This window comes from Pelodiscus sinensis, chromosome 28 (genome assembly GCF_049634645.1).
Source record: "Pelodiscus sinensis isolate JC-2024 chromosome 28, ASM4963464v1, whole genome shotgun sequence".
Lineage (NCBI taxonomy): Eukaryota > Metazoa > Chordata > Testudines > Trionychidae > Pelodiscus > Pelodiscus sinensis.
The window spans coordinates 4864890-4881341 of NC_134738.1; the positions used below are offsets into that span (position 1 = coordinate 4864890).

Sequence of the window (16452 nt, forward strand, 5' to 3'; positions counted from 1 at the left end):
AGTCCCTTGGTCTGTTGGCTCCTGCCAGCTGACTCTCAGGTTTCCAAGTGTCTGGCTGGTGCAGGGCATGGAAAGGGACCATCCTGACCAGAACAGCCATCACACCAGGCTAGGATAGGAGCCCACTAGGGAGCCTAGGCCTGCGGGGAGGGGCCCTGGCCACTCCAGCTGCCTCAGCTGTATGGGACTACGCTAAAGAACAGACAGTGAGTCCACGGCTCCCTGAGCAGCTTGTCTCAGGCTGGCACTAGCATCTGGCCAGAGCAGGCACCATGGGAGGGAGCTGCGGGGTCGCCGAAGGGCTTTGTGCACCAGTAAACCAGCATCCGCCTAGGCCCCCGGCCGGGGCTGCGAGCCGAGCCCAGGCGGGCAGGAGGGAACGAGGGCCCAGGGCAGAGCCAGAGGCAGAAGGAAAAAGGAAAACACCCTGGAGGGACCTTGCTGCCCCCCCACCCGGGGGAGAGGGGAGCTCCAAGGTAGTGTCTGGCCCTCACAGCGGCTCCCAGGGCTGCGGCCGGGGAGAGGCAGATGGCAGGGCCAGGCGAGCAGACGATGCAGCCCCTGGGGGCCAGGGTTGCAGGGAGTGAAGCCCCAAGCGGCTGCAGTGGTGCTGGGGGAGGCGGCGCACCCGGACGGAACAAGGAGGCCAGGCGGGGTCAGTGACAAGGTCTGTAGTTAGGGGCGGAGGCAGGTGAGCGACAGAGCAGGGCGGTGCGGGCTCTAGGACAGGCCCCTGTAGGCATCCAGGTTGAAGGCGGTGTCCAGAAAGCGCTGGAGCTCTGTCAGGTGGGTCTTCTTGTTGCCAGTGGCGGGGGCAGCGGCGGGGTCACGGCCGGCGTACCTGCAGCCAGGAGGGGACAGCAGCTCAGGGTGGGCGGCCAAGACCTAGCGGCTGGTGTGGGAAGAATGGTGGAACCCGCGCAGACCCCTCCCGCCTGCACCTGCCTCTGGGCCACGTTGCTGCCCTGGAGCAAGCCCCCAGGCCTCATGCCCAGCCACCACGTTGCACACGGGCATCCACGAGCCCCGCCCAGTGCCACGGGAGAGCTCCACGTGGCACAGCCCCCGGGCACCACGCCACGCTGGCCCCCGGCCCTCACCACACGGGCTTGGCGCGGTCGATGGTCGTGCGGAGCCGGGGTTTCACGTAGTCGTAGTAGCCCTGATTCTTGTGCTCCTCCTGGCACCAGACCAGCTCGGCGTTGGGGTACTTCAGTGCTTCCCGCTGGAGGAGGTCGAAGGGGAACGGAGACAGCTGCAGAGACACAGCGAGGGCTCAGCTCCAGGGGGCTACCTGCAGCGGAGGGGGCGTGTGCGCAGGCAGCGCGTCCTCCAAGGGCCCACGCTGGCTGGGGAGCAGCAGCCCCGGTGCCGCAGTTATCCTCGCCCAGATCGCATGGCACCGTGGGTCACCCGCCCCCCCCCACAAAGGGCCTCTGCCTTGCACACACCTCCGGCTGGAGACAGGCCTGCGTGGGGCCCAGGTATCATGGACCAAACTCCCGGGGAGGCGGAGGAGCCGGGACTGGGATGCTGGAGTCCCTGGGACAGGTATGCAGCCCCCACACCCTCACCTGCTCCACCCTGGTGATGGCCACGTGCTGCTCCATGTCCCGGGCCTTGCGCTCGCGGGTCAGCTCGTAGTACACTTTGCCAGTGCAGAAGAGCACCCTCCTGACGCCGGCGGGGTCCTGGGCTGCCGGGCCGCTCTCGGGGATCACACGCAGGAAGTTGGTCCCTGTGGCAGAGCAGACAGTGGTGGGGGACGCGTCGGGGAAGGGAAGCTAGTGGGGCCAGCTGCCGGCCTGGACTCAGCCTGGCGACGCCCACACAAGGAGCGAACTGGCTCAGGCAGGCCCAGAGACAAGCCCCCTGACACATGCTGGCCTGGCAACTCTGTGCAGGAGCCTGGGAGACAGGGGCCTCCGCTGCCCTCTCGTGGCCAGAGCCCGGTTCTGCTCCCCTCCAGCGCACCGACACCCCCTGCCTACCTGGCAGCATCTCGTCGAAGCTGGACCGGGCTTCGGGGTGGCGCAGCAGTGACTTTGGAGTGAAGATTATCAGCTGGAAGAGCAAGGCAAGGCCCATGAGGGGGCTAGATGCACGAGCTGCAAACCAGCCCCTCCTCCCCCGCCACTGCCTCCCACCTTGCCCCAATTCTGGCACGGGGGACACCGAGTCCAGGCAGGGACCAGAGAAACGTCTCTATCCCCCGCTGGCTGCCGGGGTAGCCCGAAGCCAAAGGCTGCTACTGGATGGGGGCAGCATGAAGTGGCGGGCAGCTCTCCGGCCCAGCTCGTTAGCCCTTGGGGCAGCCTGCAGGCCGCTTGCACATGCCGCTACCGAAATAGAAGCAGCACCTCCGGTCTGGCCAGAGCTCCCGAGCCTTGGCGGACATAGCTAGCGTGCTCAGTAGCATCCACCTCCCGTGACTGGCTGCACAGCTCAGCTCGCGCTCGCTGCCTGGCCTTCAACAGGGCTTCCCCATTTGCTCCCGGCTCGGAATGGCTGCTCCCGGGGTGACAGACCTTTGCCAGGTACCGGGGAGAACACCCAGCTGGCAGAAAGCTGGGTCCCCCTCTTCCAAAGAGGGGGCATGAGAAAGTATTTCAACCCTGAAATGCCCCACGGGAATCGTCCTCCCCCTCCCATTCTTTTCCACAGGCTGGGCTCCCTGGCAGGACTGCACGGCCCAGGATGCATCAGTCACAGCTCTTGGGGAGGCGGGGCGATGGCTGTCACGTGACGCCATGCGTCATGGGAAATGCTCTGGCTGGGGAACCCACCACAGGAAAGGGCGTGAAGCCGAATGGGAGTTTTTTGCAGCTCGGGGTCTTTTGGACGAAAAGCAAAACAATTTTTTTTCCTGCTGAAAAAGAGTTTGTGGAACCCGAGTAGCCCCCGGCCGGCTTGAGAAGTCGGCTACAAATCCGGGTCCTCAGCCCACACCAAGACAACAGGGAGCGGCCCGGTCCACACCAGGGCAGCCTCTAGAACAGCGGCGCTTGGCTGGGGGCTGGCACTAGGGCCGAGCCAAAGCCCCCTCGCATGGGGCCAAAGCCTAGGACCCGGAGCCCTGCCACTTGGCTCTGAGCAGCTTGGCCTGGGGCCCCCAGGAATTGTCCCTCGTGGCGCCCACCCTGGCTTGGTCCACAGACACAGGCCGGGGGCCCCAGCAGGCGAGACCCTGCCTCGGGCTCACTGACCGGTTTGCGGAAGGGCAGGAGGATCTGCCTGCGCAGCACGTGGAAGAAGTTGGCGGGAGTGGAGCAGTTCACGACGATCCAGTTGCAGTCGTACAGCTGGCGCACGTCGAAGTCATCGAGTTTCTGCAGCGTAGGAGAAACACGGCTCAGCCAAGCCGCCAGGGTCCTGCCTTCCCGCCGCACGCGGCTGCAGGGCGAGTCGATGGGCCAAGCGCGTCCTTGGCTCCTCACCGGCCCAGTGGCCCCGCCCGGGTGCAGTGGGAAATGGTCTAGTTACGCGGTAGCAGTTGACACCACTGCAGTGCGGCAGTGCTGTGCAAGGCTCACGCCGCCTGGCAGGGCTTTTAGGGGCGCACAGCCAATCCTGGCCCAGCGTAACTGTCCCCTCGGGGGGTTCAGCCCATCCCGCCGCCGCACGTGGCCCAGCCGCGCCGAGATCTCCACGGCAAAGGGCAGGCGAGAGCCGCCACGTTTGCACAGGGCGTGGTGGGCACTTGGACAAGCCTCTCCATGCCCCCGGCTCTGGCACTGCCTGTGGCACGGCCGCCACCCCCACTTGTGCACCACACATCCCAGGGCCCCCCACAACCCACCGCAGCCTCCTGAGCCCGGGGGCAGAAGCCCAGGACGGCCAGTTTGAGCCCCAGGACAGGACTGCTCCCTGCCTGCTGCCAGAACCCAAGTGCTCTGTAACCCTGCCCCAGGAGTGACCAGCCCACTGTGGTACCCAGAGCCTGGGCCACGCAGCGATCCCAGCCAGGCCCAGGGCCCGGCTCCGAGAGGTGGCAGGGAGCCGGGAAGGGCCGAAGGGGGCGCTTACTGGGAAGACATCTGGGTCGTCGTTGCACATCTGCAAGAATCGCTCTGGCCTGGCCGACGAGTGCTCGGGACCCTGTGGGGAAAGCCAAGCAGAGGTGAGGCCAGCTGCAAGGGCGAATTCCTGCATTACGAGTGCGGTCGGCCGGGGCCACTCGCTGCTTGAGGCCGCTGCTCTGCGCTGCTGCCCCAGCTCACTCTGGTTGAAACATGCAAGTTTTGGTTTTCCCTAAGAAACAGTCCGGTAGCTGCAGCCACCCCCAGCCTAGTGCCCCCCCGGGTGGAGCCCTATTGCTCCCAATCTCCACCCGTCCAGCCGGCTGCCGTGGCTGTGAACGCTGGCCGGGCAGGAGGCAGCGCCGCGGGCTGGGCAGGCGCAGGCTGGGCGGACGCGAGGACTCCCTTACCATGCCCTCCATGCCGTGGGGCAGCAGCAGCACGATGCCGTTCTGCCTCACCCACTTGGCCTGGCCGGGGCAGATGAACTGGTCGATGATGCACTGGGCGGTGTTGTGGAAATCACCGAACTGGGCCTCCCACAGCACCAGGGCATTGGGACTGGCCATGGCAAAGCCCAGCTCGAAGCCTGCGGAGAAGAGAGGCAGCGTGAGGGCCCCGTCCGCGAGCGCCGGGACCGCGGCCAGGCAGCCTCCAGCGCCACTGACCTAGGACGCCGTACTCCGACAGGGAGCTGTTGCAGACGGTGTAAGGAGCCTGGTTCGGCCAGAGGTGGTTCATGGGGATACAGGTCCTCTTGTCCACATTCTGATCATGCAGGACATGGTGACGGTGGCTGTGGGAGACAACGGCCCGCGGTAACGTGACCCATCAGCCCACCAAGGGCTGGGAGCAAGCGGCCGGGCTCACGCTGCTTTGCGGGGCTTGGCTCGTGGTGGCGGCAGGTTACAGCCAGGCCGAGGAGCTGCCCGTGCTCACACCACTGTGCCACGGAAGAGACCTGGCGCCCCGGCCTCCCGCCCACCCACGAGGAGGGCTGGGATCACCTTTGGCAGGGGAAGCCACGGCCGGCTTTACCTGAACGTTCCCCTCTCGACATCCTGGCCGCTCATGCGGATGTGGATCCCCTCTTTGAGGAGGGAGCCCAATGCCATATACTCTGCTAAGGCCCAGTCCACGGTCCTGTTCTTCACCATCTCTCCGCGGGTTTTCAGAATGCGGCTCAAGCCTGCAGAGGGACAACACGGTTTGCAGCCGCTGCCGGAGCACCTGCAGGGACGTGCTCTGGGCTCACAGCGTCAAGCCCTCCTGGATGCCCCGCCGGACATATGGGGACCCAAAGGGAGGTGCAGTGTTCCAGGCTGGCACAGCGCAAAGCCCCACAGGGACCCAGCTCTGATAACTGGCGTGCCTGGTCAGTCTGGACTCTCTACCCAACGCGCCATCCCCCAAGGGGGACGAGACCCAGCAAACCTCAGAGAGGTCCAAGGGGGCAGGGGAGAGCAGCCTGAGTGCACGGACACTGCCAAGCCTGCAGCCAGAGGGGCTCCAGAAGGGGCTAGGCAGGCACAGAGGAAAGGGGAGTCACCCCGGGGTCTAGGAACGGTCAGCGTGTTTGCACTGGCTACGGGGGAAGAGACGTCTCCAGACTGGGGAACTCTGCCACAAGAAGCTCCCAACATCAAGAGCTCAGCGAGATTCGTTACGTTTGTCTGGGTAGGTCACAGGGAGGGATGAAACGGGGCAGGGACATTAACCCTCCCCCAGCGCTTCAGCCGCCCCATCTCGGCCAGACCTCGAGACGGCCTAGCAGACGGTGGTGGGGCAGAGGGGGCACACAGCCCGCCCCATCTCGGCCAGACCTCGAGACGGCCCAGCAGACGGTGGTGGGGCAGAGGGGGCGCACAGCCCGCCCCATCTCGGCCAGACCTCGAGACGGCCCAGCAGACGGTGGTGGGGCAGAGGGGGCACACAGCCCGCCCCATCTCGGCCAGACCTCGAGACGGCCTAGCAGACGGTGGTGGGGCAGAGGGGGCACACAGCCCGCCCCATCTCGGCCAGACCTCGAGACGGCCCAGCAGACGGTGGTGGGGCAGAGGGGGCGCACAGCCCGCCCCATCTCGGCCAGACCTCGAGACGGCCCAGCAGACGGTGGTGGGGCAGAGGGGGCACACAGCCCGCCCCATCTCGGCCAGACCTCGAGACGGCCTAGCAGACGGTGGTGGGGCAGAGGGGGCACACAGCCCGCCCCATCTCGGCCAGACCTCGAGACGGCCCAGCAGACGGTGGTGGGGCAGAGGGGGCGCACAGCCCGCCCCATCTCGGCCAGACTTCGAGACGGCCCAGCAGACGGTGGTGGGGCAGAGGGGGCGCACAGCCCGCCCCATCTCGGCCAGACTTCGAGACGGCCCAGCAGACGGTGGTGGGGCAGAGGGGGCGCACAGCCCGCCCCATCTCGGCCAGACCTCGAGACGGCCCAGCAGACGGTGGTGGGGCAGAGGGGGCGCACAGCCCGCCCCATCTCGGCCAGACCTCGAGACGGCCCAGCAGACGGTGGTGGGGCAGAGGGGGCGCACAGCCCGCCCCATCTCGGCCAGACCTCGAGACGGCCTAGCAGACGGTGGTGGGGCAGAGGGGGCGCACAGCCCGCCCCATCTCGGCCAGACTTCGAGACGGCCTAGCAGACGGTGGTGGGGCAGAGGGGGCGCACAGCCCGCCCCATCTCGGCCAGACTTCGAGACGGCCTAGCAGACGGTGGTGGGGCAGAGGGGGCGCACAGCCCGCCCCATCTCCTACTGCGGGGTTCTTTCCCCAAAGCAGCTGGCGCTGTCCCTGCTGGCGGAGGTGTGGGTGAGACGGGTCTTGGGCCTGACCCAGTCTGGCAATCGCTGTTTGTAGGTACTAGATGGGGCCTTTGGGCATTGCCATAAGGGGTTTTCGGAGAGGAAGCATGGCCCAGTGGTTAGGGCACTAAGCTAGGAGATGGGAGACCTGAGCTCCAGTGCCTACTCTGCCACTGGCTGCCTGTATGACCTGAGCAAGCCCCCTAGCCTCCCTGTCCAGTGGGGAGAGAAGCCCGCCCTGCCCCACAGGCGGTGAGAAGAGAAACACCCTGAAGACGGGGAGCAGCTCAGATACTAGCCGTGGGGCCGGATAAGCGCCCCAGGAATCTCATCAGCACTCAGGTGGCCCCGCCCAGCCACATGGCAGGCCCTGTTCCGTCCCAGGCGTGAAGGCCAGCAGGGACATCTGCACAGCACAGGCCAGGGAGTCCCAGCCAGGACCCCTTCGCCGGCGCTGGTGTGTGACCAGAGCAGCGCCAGAAAGGCAGCCGGTTCAGCCGGCGACCCCCGGAGCGCCTGCCGTTTCCTGTCGTGCGTCCAATGGGCACCCCCGGCACAGCTCCCACCGGCGGGCTCCCTGGAGACTCGCTCACCGCAGCAGCCAGCTCTGGCCAGAACAAACCCCAGGGCCCGGGTGGCAGGGCACGTACCTCCATGGATAGTGAAATCCTCCACGGGCACCGAGCTGGCCACCTGCCCGATGTGGGTCAAGTCTTCTTCATTCAGACCGGTCGAGGGACAGGTCATGCTCCGGGGCTGGCCGTCCAGAGTGAAGAAACCTGGCGGAGGGGAGGTAGCATCTGTGACCTGGTGACGGCCGGGCTGGCTCTACCCCAAGGGCCTTGGCTTGTGTGCCGTCGAGGGCTGCTCCAGGCCCGTCTGTGCTGTTGCAGAAGGCGATTCCGGACGCGGAGCACAGCTCTGTCCATGCAGTGCGGCAGCCCCCCGTCTCCCAGAGGGGCACATGGTGCTCGCTGGGCGGGGGCGGTGTGCATTACGCGCACTTAGAGACCGCTCCATCTGCGCCAGACGCCCCAAGGCTAAGCCGGGGGCCGACGTTCGGAACGGTTCTGGAACTAGGGCCATTTGGCAGGGAAGCCGCTAGGTCCTTACCGGGCCAGGGGGAATCCAGCCAGTGCTTGATGTGCAGGATTTTCTCATCCTTGGATCTGGCATGGGCCTCTTCGCAGATCCGATCGTACTTGGAAATTTCCTCCTGAGAGCGACAGGGCACACTGTTACGAGAGGCCCAGGCAAGCGCGTTTGGGGGGGGGGGGGGAGGGGAAGAGGGAGGGCCAGGCCTCTCCATCTCTGCACAAGTCTATGTGGATCCCGGGGTGGGGGACGTTTTAAACTCTGCCTCCCACCCACCAGTCAGGGTCTGGCCTACTGCCACAGGGCTCCATGCTGGTGCTGGGCCACCCCGTTAGGGACGAGGTCACAGTGCCGAGTGCTGGCCTGTGCCAGCTCCCAGCTCACGCCCTTCCCTGCTGCTGCAACAACAGGAACCGACTCCTGCAGGGTGCCCCGAATCCCCCCGACACAGGAAAGGCCCCCGCCAGCCAGCCGCTCTGGACGCTCACGAGGCAGGACTAAGCCCTTCAGTTCAGGCCCAACAACTGCACGAGGACAGGTCTGATCTTAAGGTGCAGGCAAGGCTGAGCCAGAAGCCCCCGTGCCCCTGCTAAAATCCAAGGGGGAAGCCAAGGACGCCAGCGGGCCTGGGTCGCACCCCCGACAGCAGCTCGGCTCCAACACAGGTTGCGATGGCTCTGCCCAAATACGCCAGAAGGAGAAGATGCCGGGAAACAGGATTGGAAGGGGGGGACCAAACTGGCAGTGGCTCATGCACACTGGCGCCAGGACGGTACCAGCACCCACCGGGTTTAATGGAGTCTGGCTGCTTCCAGGACCAGTGCGGAGCCAAGAGCCAGACTCTACCCAGCAGCACGGATGGGCTCGCGCTGCTCTCGTGCAGCTCCGGCACAGTTAGATGGGGACCTGGCCAGGAATGCCAGTGCCTGGCCTGGGGGCACCGGTCTATGCCTGTCTCCAGCAGCAGATCTTGGGCATCTCTTCAGTCCCGCCCCTCCCAGGCCCAAGCAATGCTGTACGGTAGTCAACAGGCAGGAGCCTATGCCTGCTGCACTGGCCCCCCGCACCTATTTCTTGAGTGATATTAATTTGCGTCCCCCCCCCATTCAACGTTCTTATCTGCCAACCAGATGGAAGGGGCGGACTGGTCCCTGAAAGCCCGCATGACAGTACCTCGTACTCCGGCTGATTTACCACCCCCTCTGAAATCAACATCTCCGCATATTTTTGCAGCACAGGTTTCTGCTTCCGGATCTGCTTGTACATCAGTGGCTGGGTGAACATGGGCTCGTCCATCTCGTTGTGGCCATTCCGCCTATAACACACCTAGTCCGTGCAAGGGGACAAGCCATTAGAAATAGCCAGCTTTCCACCCCTACTTCAGAAGCCAAAAAAGCAGTCGTGTTCACATTGATCTGTGACTGTCGGATGCACGCAGGACAAGGGGACTCGTGCGCAGCCCGATTCTGATCTCGGTTAGACTGGTGGGAGTCAGAGGAAGGTTCTAGTGACATCCAGGGAGCAGCACTGGTGTAAAACTAGAGTAACTAACGACTGCGTAGAACGGTTTCATCTCGGTTTAAAGAAAAGCGGCAGATCCTGCAGAGTGACGTCACAGGAAAGATAGCGTCTCTTTCCAAGCACAACACCGTTTCGTTTTCAGTGCCTTGTTTTCACTGAATTATTTCTTTTGCCCCAGACTCAGAGAACCAAGGGTTAAGGTGCAGAGGGTCCTCATTTTTTGGATTACAACACGCACTCCCCCCCCCCCCGGGCTTCATTGTGCGAGGCACTGTGCAAACACACAACACTAAGATGGCCTACGATGCTGCCAATGCTCCATCCAAAGAGCTGTGTCTCAATTGCCCAGTTACAGAGCCAGGTTTCAGCAAAGCCCCAAACACGGCCCAGGCACCTACCAAGTCCACCACCACGTCCTTGTGGAAAGTGCTTCTCCACTCCGCTGCGACATTGCACACGTACACTACCGCCTCCGGGTCATCCGCATTGACGTGGAAAATCGGCGCATTCACCACCCGCGCGACGTCGGTTGGGTACGGAGAGGAACGGGCCATACGCGGGTCTGTAGTGAATCCGATCTGGGGACACAGCAATCGGGGACAGCATGGAAAACAGGCCAGACACAGACAGGCCTGGAAAAGGGTTTGGCTTGCCAATCAGATCACACCCGTCCTCAACTTCTGCAAGTGCTTCACCCAGAGTGGGGGGGGAGGATAGGGGGAAGTTCCCTCCACTTTACAGATGGAAAACGGCCGAGTTTAACGAGCTGCCGGCAGAGCTGGGAGTACATTTACGGGCTCCCAGCTTCCCACGAGCCCCATGAAGCCGCACTACTGCCACATCAAGCTAGGACTAGATCAAGGTGCTGCCGCGACTGAGGACAAGAGGTTTTTACAACACCGGCCAGGTAATACAGCCCTGACCAGAGCACGCAGCACAGGACAGGGACACGCTGGCACCTGGGAGCGCTACCCCAGCCAGTCGGGGCGCCCCGGTCGTTAGCTTGGTCTGGGTAGAGAATGATCCCGTTAACCTGGAAGGAGCTTGGCTCCGATTTTGCTGCACTTCCCATCAGCAGAGGGCACCCGGGGCAGGACACTAACGCAGGCCACCTGGGAGGCAGGGCTTGCGAGAGCCCAGAGGCAAAGGCTCTTCCAGTGAGACCATGTCAAAGTTCAAAGCCCCCCCCCCTCCGGGTCTCCCCATGGGCCCTGCTCAGAACCAGCCAACCCAGCACCAGGGCACAGGGCGCAGGCTGTGCACACAGTTGCCTGAGCTCAAAACCAAGCAGGGGAGCCACGACAGCCATCAGGGCACGTCTACACTACACTGCGGTGGCTCACGTCCACCTCCTGCCAGCCAGGCACGGCTCCCCGGGGCGCTTCCGCTGACTGCAGAGGGCAGGCAGTCGCCTCCACGTGCGGCTCCCTGCTCGGGAGCCCAGAGCAGACGGGAGGCAGCTGGGGCCTGCTACATCCCAGGGCTGACAGCCGTCTTCCTTTTCAGTTTCATGGCTCCAGCAGGGAGCGGAGGAATGCCCAGGAACGCCAGCCACAGCCCAGCTGAGTAACCTTTATAAATTAAATTATTGGAGATTGCCTATCTCCTAGAACTGGAAGGGACCTTGAAAGGTCATTGAGTCCAGTCCCCTGCCTTCACAGCAGGACCAAGTACCATCCCTGACAAATTTTTGCCCCAAATCCCTAATTGGCCTCTGCAAGGATTGAAATCTCAACCCTGGGTTTAGCAGGCCAATGCTCAAACCACTGAGCTATCCCTCCCCCCTGGCAGCGTCCACATGGGCCTGATGCCCCGACTACACCAACAGCCCAGGCCTCTCGCGCAGATGAAGTCACATCAGCACCTACAGCTGGGGAGGCCAGGCTGCAGCGTGTACACTGCCATACTTCGGTCAACCTGACTGTGGTGCAGACCAGGTCCTAGACACCAGGGCAGGGGTGGGGAACCTCAGGCCCAGGGGCCAGGTGTGGCCCTCAGCATGCCTGGATACAGCCCGAGGCTCACGGCCGATATCGGGAAGTCCGCACTGGTGCTCCACCTCCCTGCTGCTCCCCTGGGGGCTGGAGTGCACAGAATCTACTAAGCTGGTCCCCCGAGGCGCTGGTGTGCGAGGGGATGTGGGACGTGTCCTTCTCAGTCAGGGGCCACAAGAAGGGGTTTTCCCCCCACTTCTCTCTGTGGGTCAGTGGCCCCAGACCCAGAAAGTCTCCCCCTGCCTCCCCCACCCTAGGGCTTTCATCAGTCCAGAGCAAGTTACTACCAGTTCTTCCTGCTCCTGAGCCGTGCCTCAGAGGCGCTGTCCAGCCTGCGGGTCTGCCCCATAACGAGTTTCACAGCAGAGATACAGCAGCAGGAGACCTGGGCGCAGGGCCCCATCCCTAGGGTAACACGCCTGCCACTGCTAACGCACCAGCGTGCCACGAGCCGCTCTCCCCGCCCAGGGCAGTGAACGTGAGGTTCTCAAAGGTTCGGGGGGCCGTTTTTACCTGGTTGTTCACAACCACGTGAACGGTCCCGTGCGTAGTGTAGGAGGGCAAGTCACTCAGATGGAACGTCTCGTACACGATCCCCTGCCCGGCGAAAGCCGCGTCTCCGTGCAAGAGAATGGACATCACCTGTGGGGACAAGAGGACCCTGCTGAAGGCTGGTGGCTTGTTGGCTCCTTTGCAGCAGGACAGGTGCCCAGACACGCACAAAGGCGAGTTACTGGTTGGGCGGGGCAGCGGCTACAAGTGGGCTCAGATGGGCACCAGAACGCGTCTCCTCCAGCTCCCCACCTCTCCTGGCAGCACTTAGCTGCCTCCCTTCCAGCGTCTGTCCAGAGCTGATGCCTCAGCCCCCAGGCAACTGCACTCGGGAGCTGGATCTGGGGCAATTCCCTGATAGTGGGCGGGTTCAAAGCCCTCTCCTCTAGGGGGCCAGGTTAAGCCGATGCTGGGAATTAAAGGCTGCTCAGGTGACCAGTGCCGTGGGCCACGTAACTGACCTACGGTTGCGCGTTACCTTGGGCCCAGCCTGGCACGCGGGGATGTGAAGTTCACAAGCACCAGCCCCTGCCCATCTCCAGCTTTGGACGGGGGAAAGGCTGAAGTGGAGACTGGCAGCGGCTGTGGCTGCTGCTTCCCTCCCAGGCTGTGGCTGCAAGCGATCGTGCGCAGCCCCTGTGCGCCGCTGCAAACCGTCAGCGAGGACCAGCACAAATGGGCATTCCCCTAGCACCTGAGAGAGGCAAGGCGGGGCGCCGGCCTAGCCCAGGGGATGGTGGCCCCCGGCGCAGTCCCCATCCTCCTGCAAAGGACCAGATGGCGGGGAGCATAGGGCATGGCCCACGTTTGCTAGAGCCCAACCCTGAAGCAGACTACGACAGCCCGTCTTCACAGCAGGGTGTGTGTGGCAGGACACGGCTCTTCCCTCCCCACCTCTCCAAGCCAAGGCCTCTCCGCACCAGTGAGCCTGACTCCCATCCGCTCTCCAGCCCGCTCGGGTCTAGGTGAGGAGCCGGAGCTTGTTCAGAGTTTCTGTAGCAGAGACTCCAAGCAGCTCCAGCCAGCTCCGTTACCCACGTGAGGGCACGCCTTCCCGCATTTCACACGCGCCGGAAGAGCGGCTGCACGAGGGCGTGAAGTCAACGAGGCCCTCAAGCAAACTGCTGACACAAGCAGCTCCCCGGCTTCGGTGACCTCTTCCTCCTCGTGTCAGCGACCAAAGGGAAGGGGCCTGCGATAACTGAGACGGCCCTCACCACTCCTGCTCCCTCACACGGGTGAGCAGATGGCAAAGGGACGGAGCCGGCCTCTTCTCCAACCCTTTCTGCTGCCCCCATGGCCAGTGGCTGTCAGCCTGAATCCATCCCCTCCTCGCCTCGACACGGGAGCCTCCCCAGTCCATCCCCCTCCTCGCCTCGACACGGGAGCCTCCCCAGTCCATCCCCCTCCTCGCCTCGACACGGGAGCCTCCCCAGTCCATCCCCCTCCTCGCCTCGACACGGGAGCCTCCCCAGTCCATCCCCCTCCTCGCCTAGACACGGGAGCCTCCACCCACACCAAAGCGGAGTGGGTGCTGATCCCTTTCTGCCAAGTCACATGAAGCTGAACTATGGGATCCTCCAGCCCTCTGCCACCTCAGGCCCTGGCAGCGTCCTCAGAGGGAGGAACGGTTCAAGGCCTCTAGCTGCTACTCAGCACAAGGTGCTTTGTGTTTAAATGGCCGCTGATCTGGGATGCCTCAGGTCCCAGGTGCTCAAGTTACAACCCCTTGAGCCCCATTTTCCGAGGGAGGAACACCCGCCCCTTCTGGGACAAGCTGCAGACTGGTGCGTTTGCCTTTAATCCGGCCTCCAAGACCCGCCAATCAGAGGAGGCTGAGCTCACTGCTGCTGTGGCTTGCTAGGGTCCAGCCAAGCCGGAGCAGGACAGGAGAGGCACGCGGCTGGCTACTGACGGAGCAGGACTTCCACTGCCCGACAGCATCCCAGAGCTAGGGAACAGGGAGGGGCAAGCTAGCTGCAGAACCTCTTGGCTGGTCCCTGATGGCAGGCAAAATCCAGTCAAATCCTTTGGAACAGACCTGGGCAGGAGATTCGGTGCCATTTACCTTCTTCCCTTCGGTGTCCCCACAATAAAACTGTTCCGCCTTCGTCTTGCCCTGAACCACTGGATCCGCAGCCTCCAAGTGAGAGGGGTTTGCCACCAGGGAGAGGGTGATGTTCCTCTCGGTGACGCGGTTGATCCTCCGGTGGTACATCCCCAGGTGGTACTTCACGTCTCCCGAGCCCTGGGGAGAGAGCCGGGCAGGGAGAGAAGTGTGGGTGGCAGAGCTTGGGGAGATTTTGGATGCCGCCTTGAGCACGTGAGGGCCAAGAACGTGGAGCTCTCCGGCCCGAGCTGCAATAACCAGCCCCACCGAGCCCACGGAGCACGTGCACTGGCTGGTAGCACGAGGGACAGCTGCAGAAAGGTGCCCCAAAGATGGAGCACAAAGGTGAAAACCGCTTACGTTTACGGACCCAGTCCCACATCCACTGAAGCAAAGTCAGGGTCCTTGTTGGGATGCCTAGTTACCAGCTGTACTCTGCACCACCACACACCCAGCTACCTAGAGAGGGAGAATCGCGGGGCGCTGGAGTGTGGGGGAGCAGCCAGGAGGAGAGGAGAGGAGGAAGCAGGGTCTGGAAAGGGGAGTAAACTCGCTACGTGGGAGGAAGAGGCTGGGACAGGTGGAGTGAAATTGTGTAAGTGCAAGAGTGGCACAAACACACTCAAGCTCTCCTCCTACCCCCACCAAACACGACGTTACTGTGGCAAGGCGCGTGGCCACAAATCACATGGCCCTTGGGACGAGCTCTCTGGACCACGCTGGGACAGACAGGGGGACTCCCGACCTAGAAGCTCATGATAGGACAGGGGCAAAGCAGCCCAGCTTCTGTCAAGCAGCAATCACGTCCTCTAATCCGTCAGCTCTGACAGCAAGGGAGCGGCTCCAGGAGAGCCAAGATCGAGAATTCATGGGGGCGCCAGACTCCTTTGAAAATGCTTCCAAGTCTCACAAAATGCTCTCAAGGGGCAACTCAGCCAGTCGCAGGGTAAAGCGGCGCTGGCTCAGAAACGGGACACGTGTCCCACCACATCTGTGCGAGGGGTCACTGGGACCACGAACAGCATCGGTCTGGAGAGTCCGCACACAGCAGCAAGCCGCCCGCCAGGAAAGCTGACAGCTCTGCCCTCCCCGACTCGAGGGAGGAGCCAGTCACTGAGTGGCGAGGGCAGGGCCAGGTTGTTCCAGAACTGCCCGCTAAGGGGACTCTTGCGCGTTCCTGCCGCCGCTGGCGCTGGGATACCAGGCTCGACGGGCCCCTCGGCTACACCTCCTGGGGTGTTCTGGTGGTTTCTGCGGGGCCTCTGGGGACGGGGCTGCCGAGTGTGGCCTGCTGCCGGGGGAGACCCCCGCGTATCGTACCTACGGTCCCGTGGTTGCTGGCCTGGACTCTGCTCCACGCTCACTCACCTCATCTGCAGCCTCCAGCTTGGAGTCGAACTGGCAGAAGATCTGCTCCAGCTCCTTCCTGATCACGTTGGCGAGAACGTTCAGACGCCCCCTGGGAAATCAATGCCACGGGTGGGCAGCTGGCCTGGCATGCTCTGCTGCCGCTCCCCAGAGCCTCCCCACCCCCTCCCTGCGCTCCAAGCAAAGGGCCCGCTCCTCTGCCTGTGTCACCCCCAGACCAGGTTTTACTCCCCCAAGAGACTGCAGCACCCTGCTCTCCTTCCAGGGGACAGCACGACGGGTCACCCGCAGCTTCCCATCCCGTGGGAGTCTGTGCAAGCCTGGTGTACTAGTGCCCCTCCAGGGAACCAGCCCCAGGGACTGCCCCTCAGCTGGCAGCCGCCTCAGCAGAACTGTTCTTTAGACTGGGTCCAGCCACTGGGTGGCGAGGCTGTGCCTTCACACGCGGGTCCAGACTGCCTCGCACCGTGTGCCTGAGCAACGGGGCCCCGTAGCCACAGGGAGCTCCCCCCGCCTTTGCAGGAGAGCCCCGCCCCCAGCGAGGAAGGGTGCGCAGGCGAAGGCCATTATGCTGCAGATCCGCACATGCAGGGCTCACACACGGGGTGTGGCGACCCCAAAGGCTCGGGGTGACCCCAAAGGCTCAGGGCGACCCCAAAGGCACGTAAAACGGGGGGTCCTGCGGCACCAGAGAGACCAAAAGGCTTCGGGGGTCGTGGGTAAAACACCCCTGAAAGCCGACACCCTAAGAAATCTCTCAGCCTCGTCTCCAAGGTGCCACGGGGCTCCTGGCTGAGGCTAGACTAGCCCAGCGGCCCCTCTGGGCCTCGGCACACCAGAGATTTCCTGCAGCCGTGCCCAGGAGGGATGGAAATCTGTCAAGATCACTTTCAATCCCACTGAGCCTCATCTTCGCGGGAGGCAGCTCCCGCTGGGTCACTTACGCCTCAGCCCTGCCAGCTGCCCGGCCAGGGCGGAGAGGAGGAAGC

General features: G+C 63.6%; 1 protein-coding gene across 5 annotated transcripts in view; it reads right to left on the reverse strand.

Annotated features, from left to right (window-relative positions):
- Positions 1-656: 656 nt before the first annotated feature.
- OGDH (oxoglutarate dehydrogenase) overlaps positions 657-16452 on the reverse strand; it is an 83776-nt gene continuing 67980 nt past the window's right edge. For all 5 annotated transcript variants that reach the window (XM_075910807.1, XM_014571854.3, XM_075910806.1 and 2 more), the window contains 16 exons: positions 15464-15554; positions 14054-14233; positions 11947-12075; positions 9838-10017; positions 9092-9244; positions 7937-8039; positions 7474-7602; positions 5058-5208; positions 4688-4815; positions 4430-4608; positions 4027-4098; positions 3207-3329; positions 1992-2064; positions 1575-1738; positions 1101-1255; positions 657-841 (listed from right to left, as the gene is read on the reverse strand). In XM_075910807.1, coding sequence (XP_075766922.1) covers positions 721-841; positions 1101-1255; positions 1575-1738; positions 1992-2064; positions 3207-3329; positions 4027-4098; positions 4430-4608; positions 4688-4815; positions 5058-5208; positions 7474-7602; positions 7937-8039; positions 9092-9244; positions 9838-10017; positions 11947-12075; positions 14054-14233; positions 15464-15554 — 2131 coding nt within the window. In that variant the 3' untranslated portion in view covers positions 657-720. The remainder of the gene's footprint in view (positions 842-1100; positions 1256-1574; positions 1739-1991; positions 2065-3206; positions 3330-4026; positions 4099-4429; positions 4609-4687; positions 4816-5057; positions 5209-7473; positions 7603-7936; positions 8040-9091; positions 9245-9837; positions 10018-11946; positions 12076-14053; positions 14234-15463; positions 15555-16452) is intronic.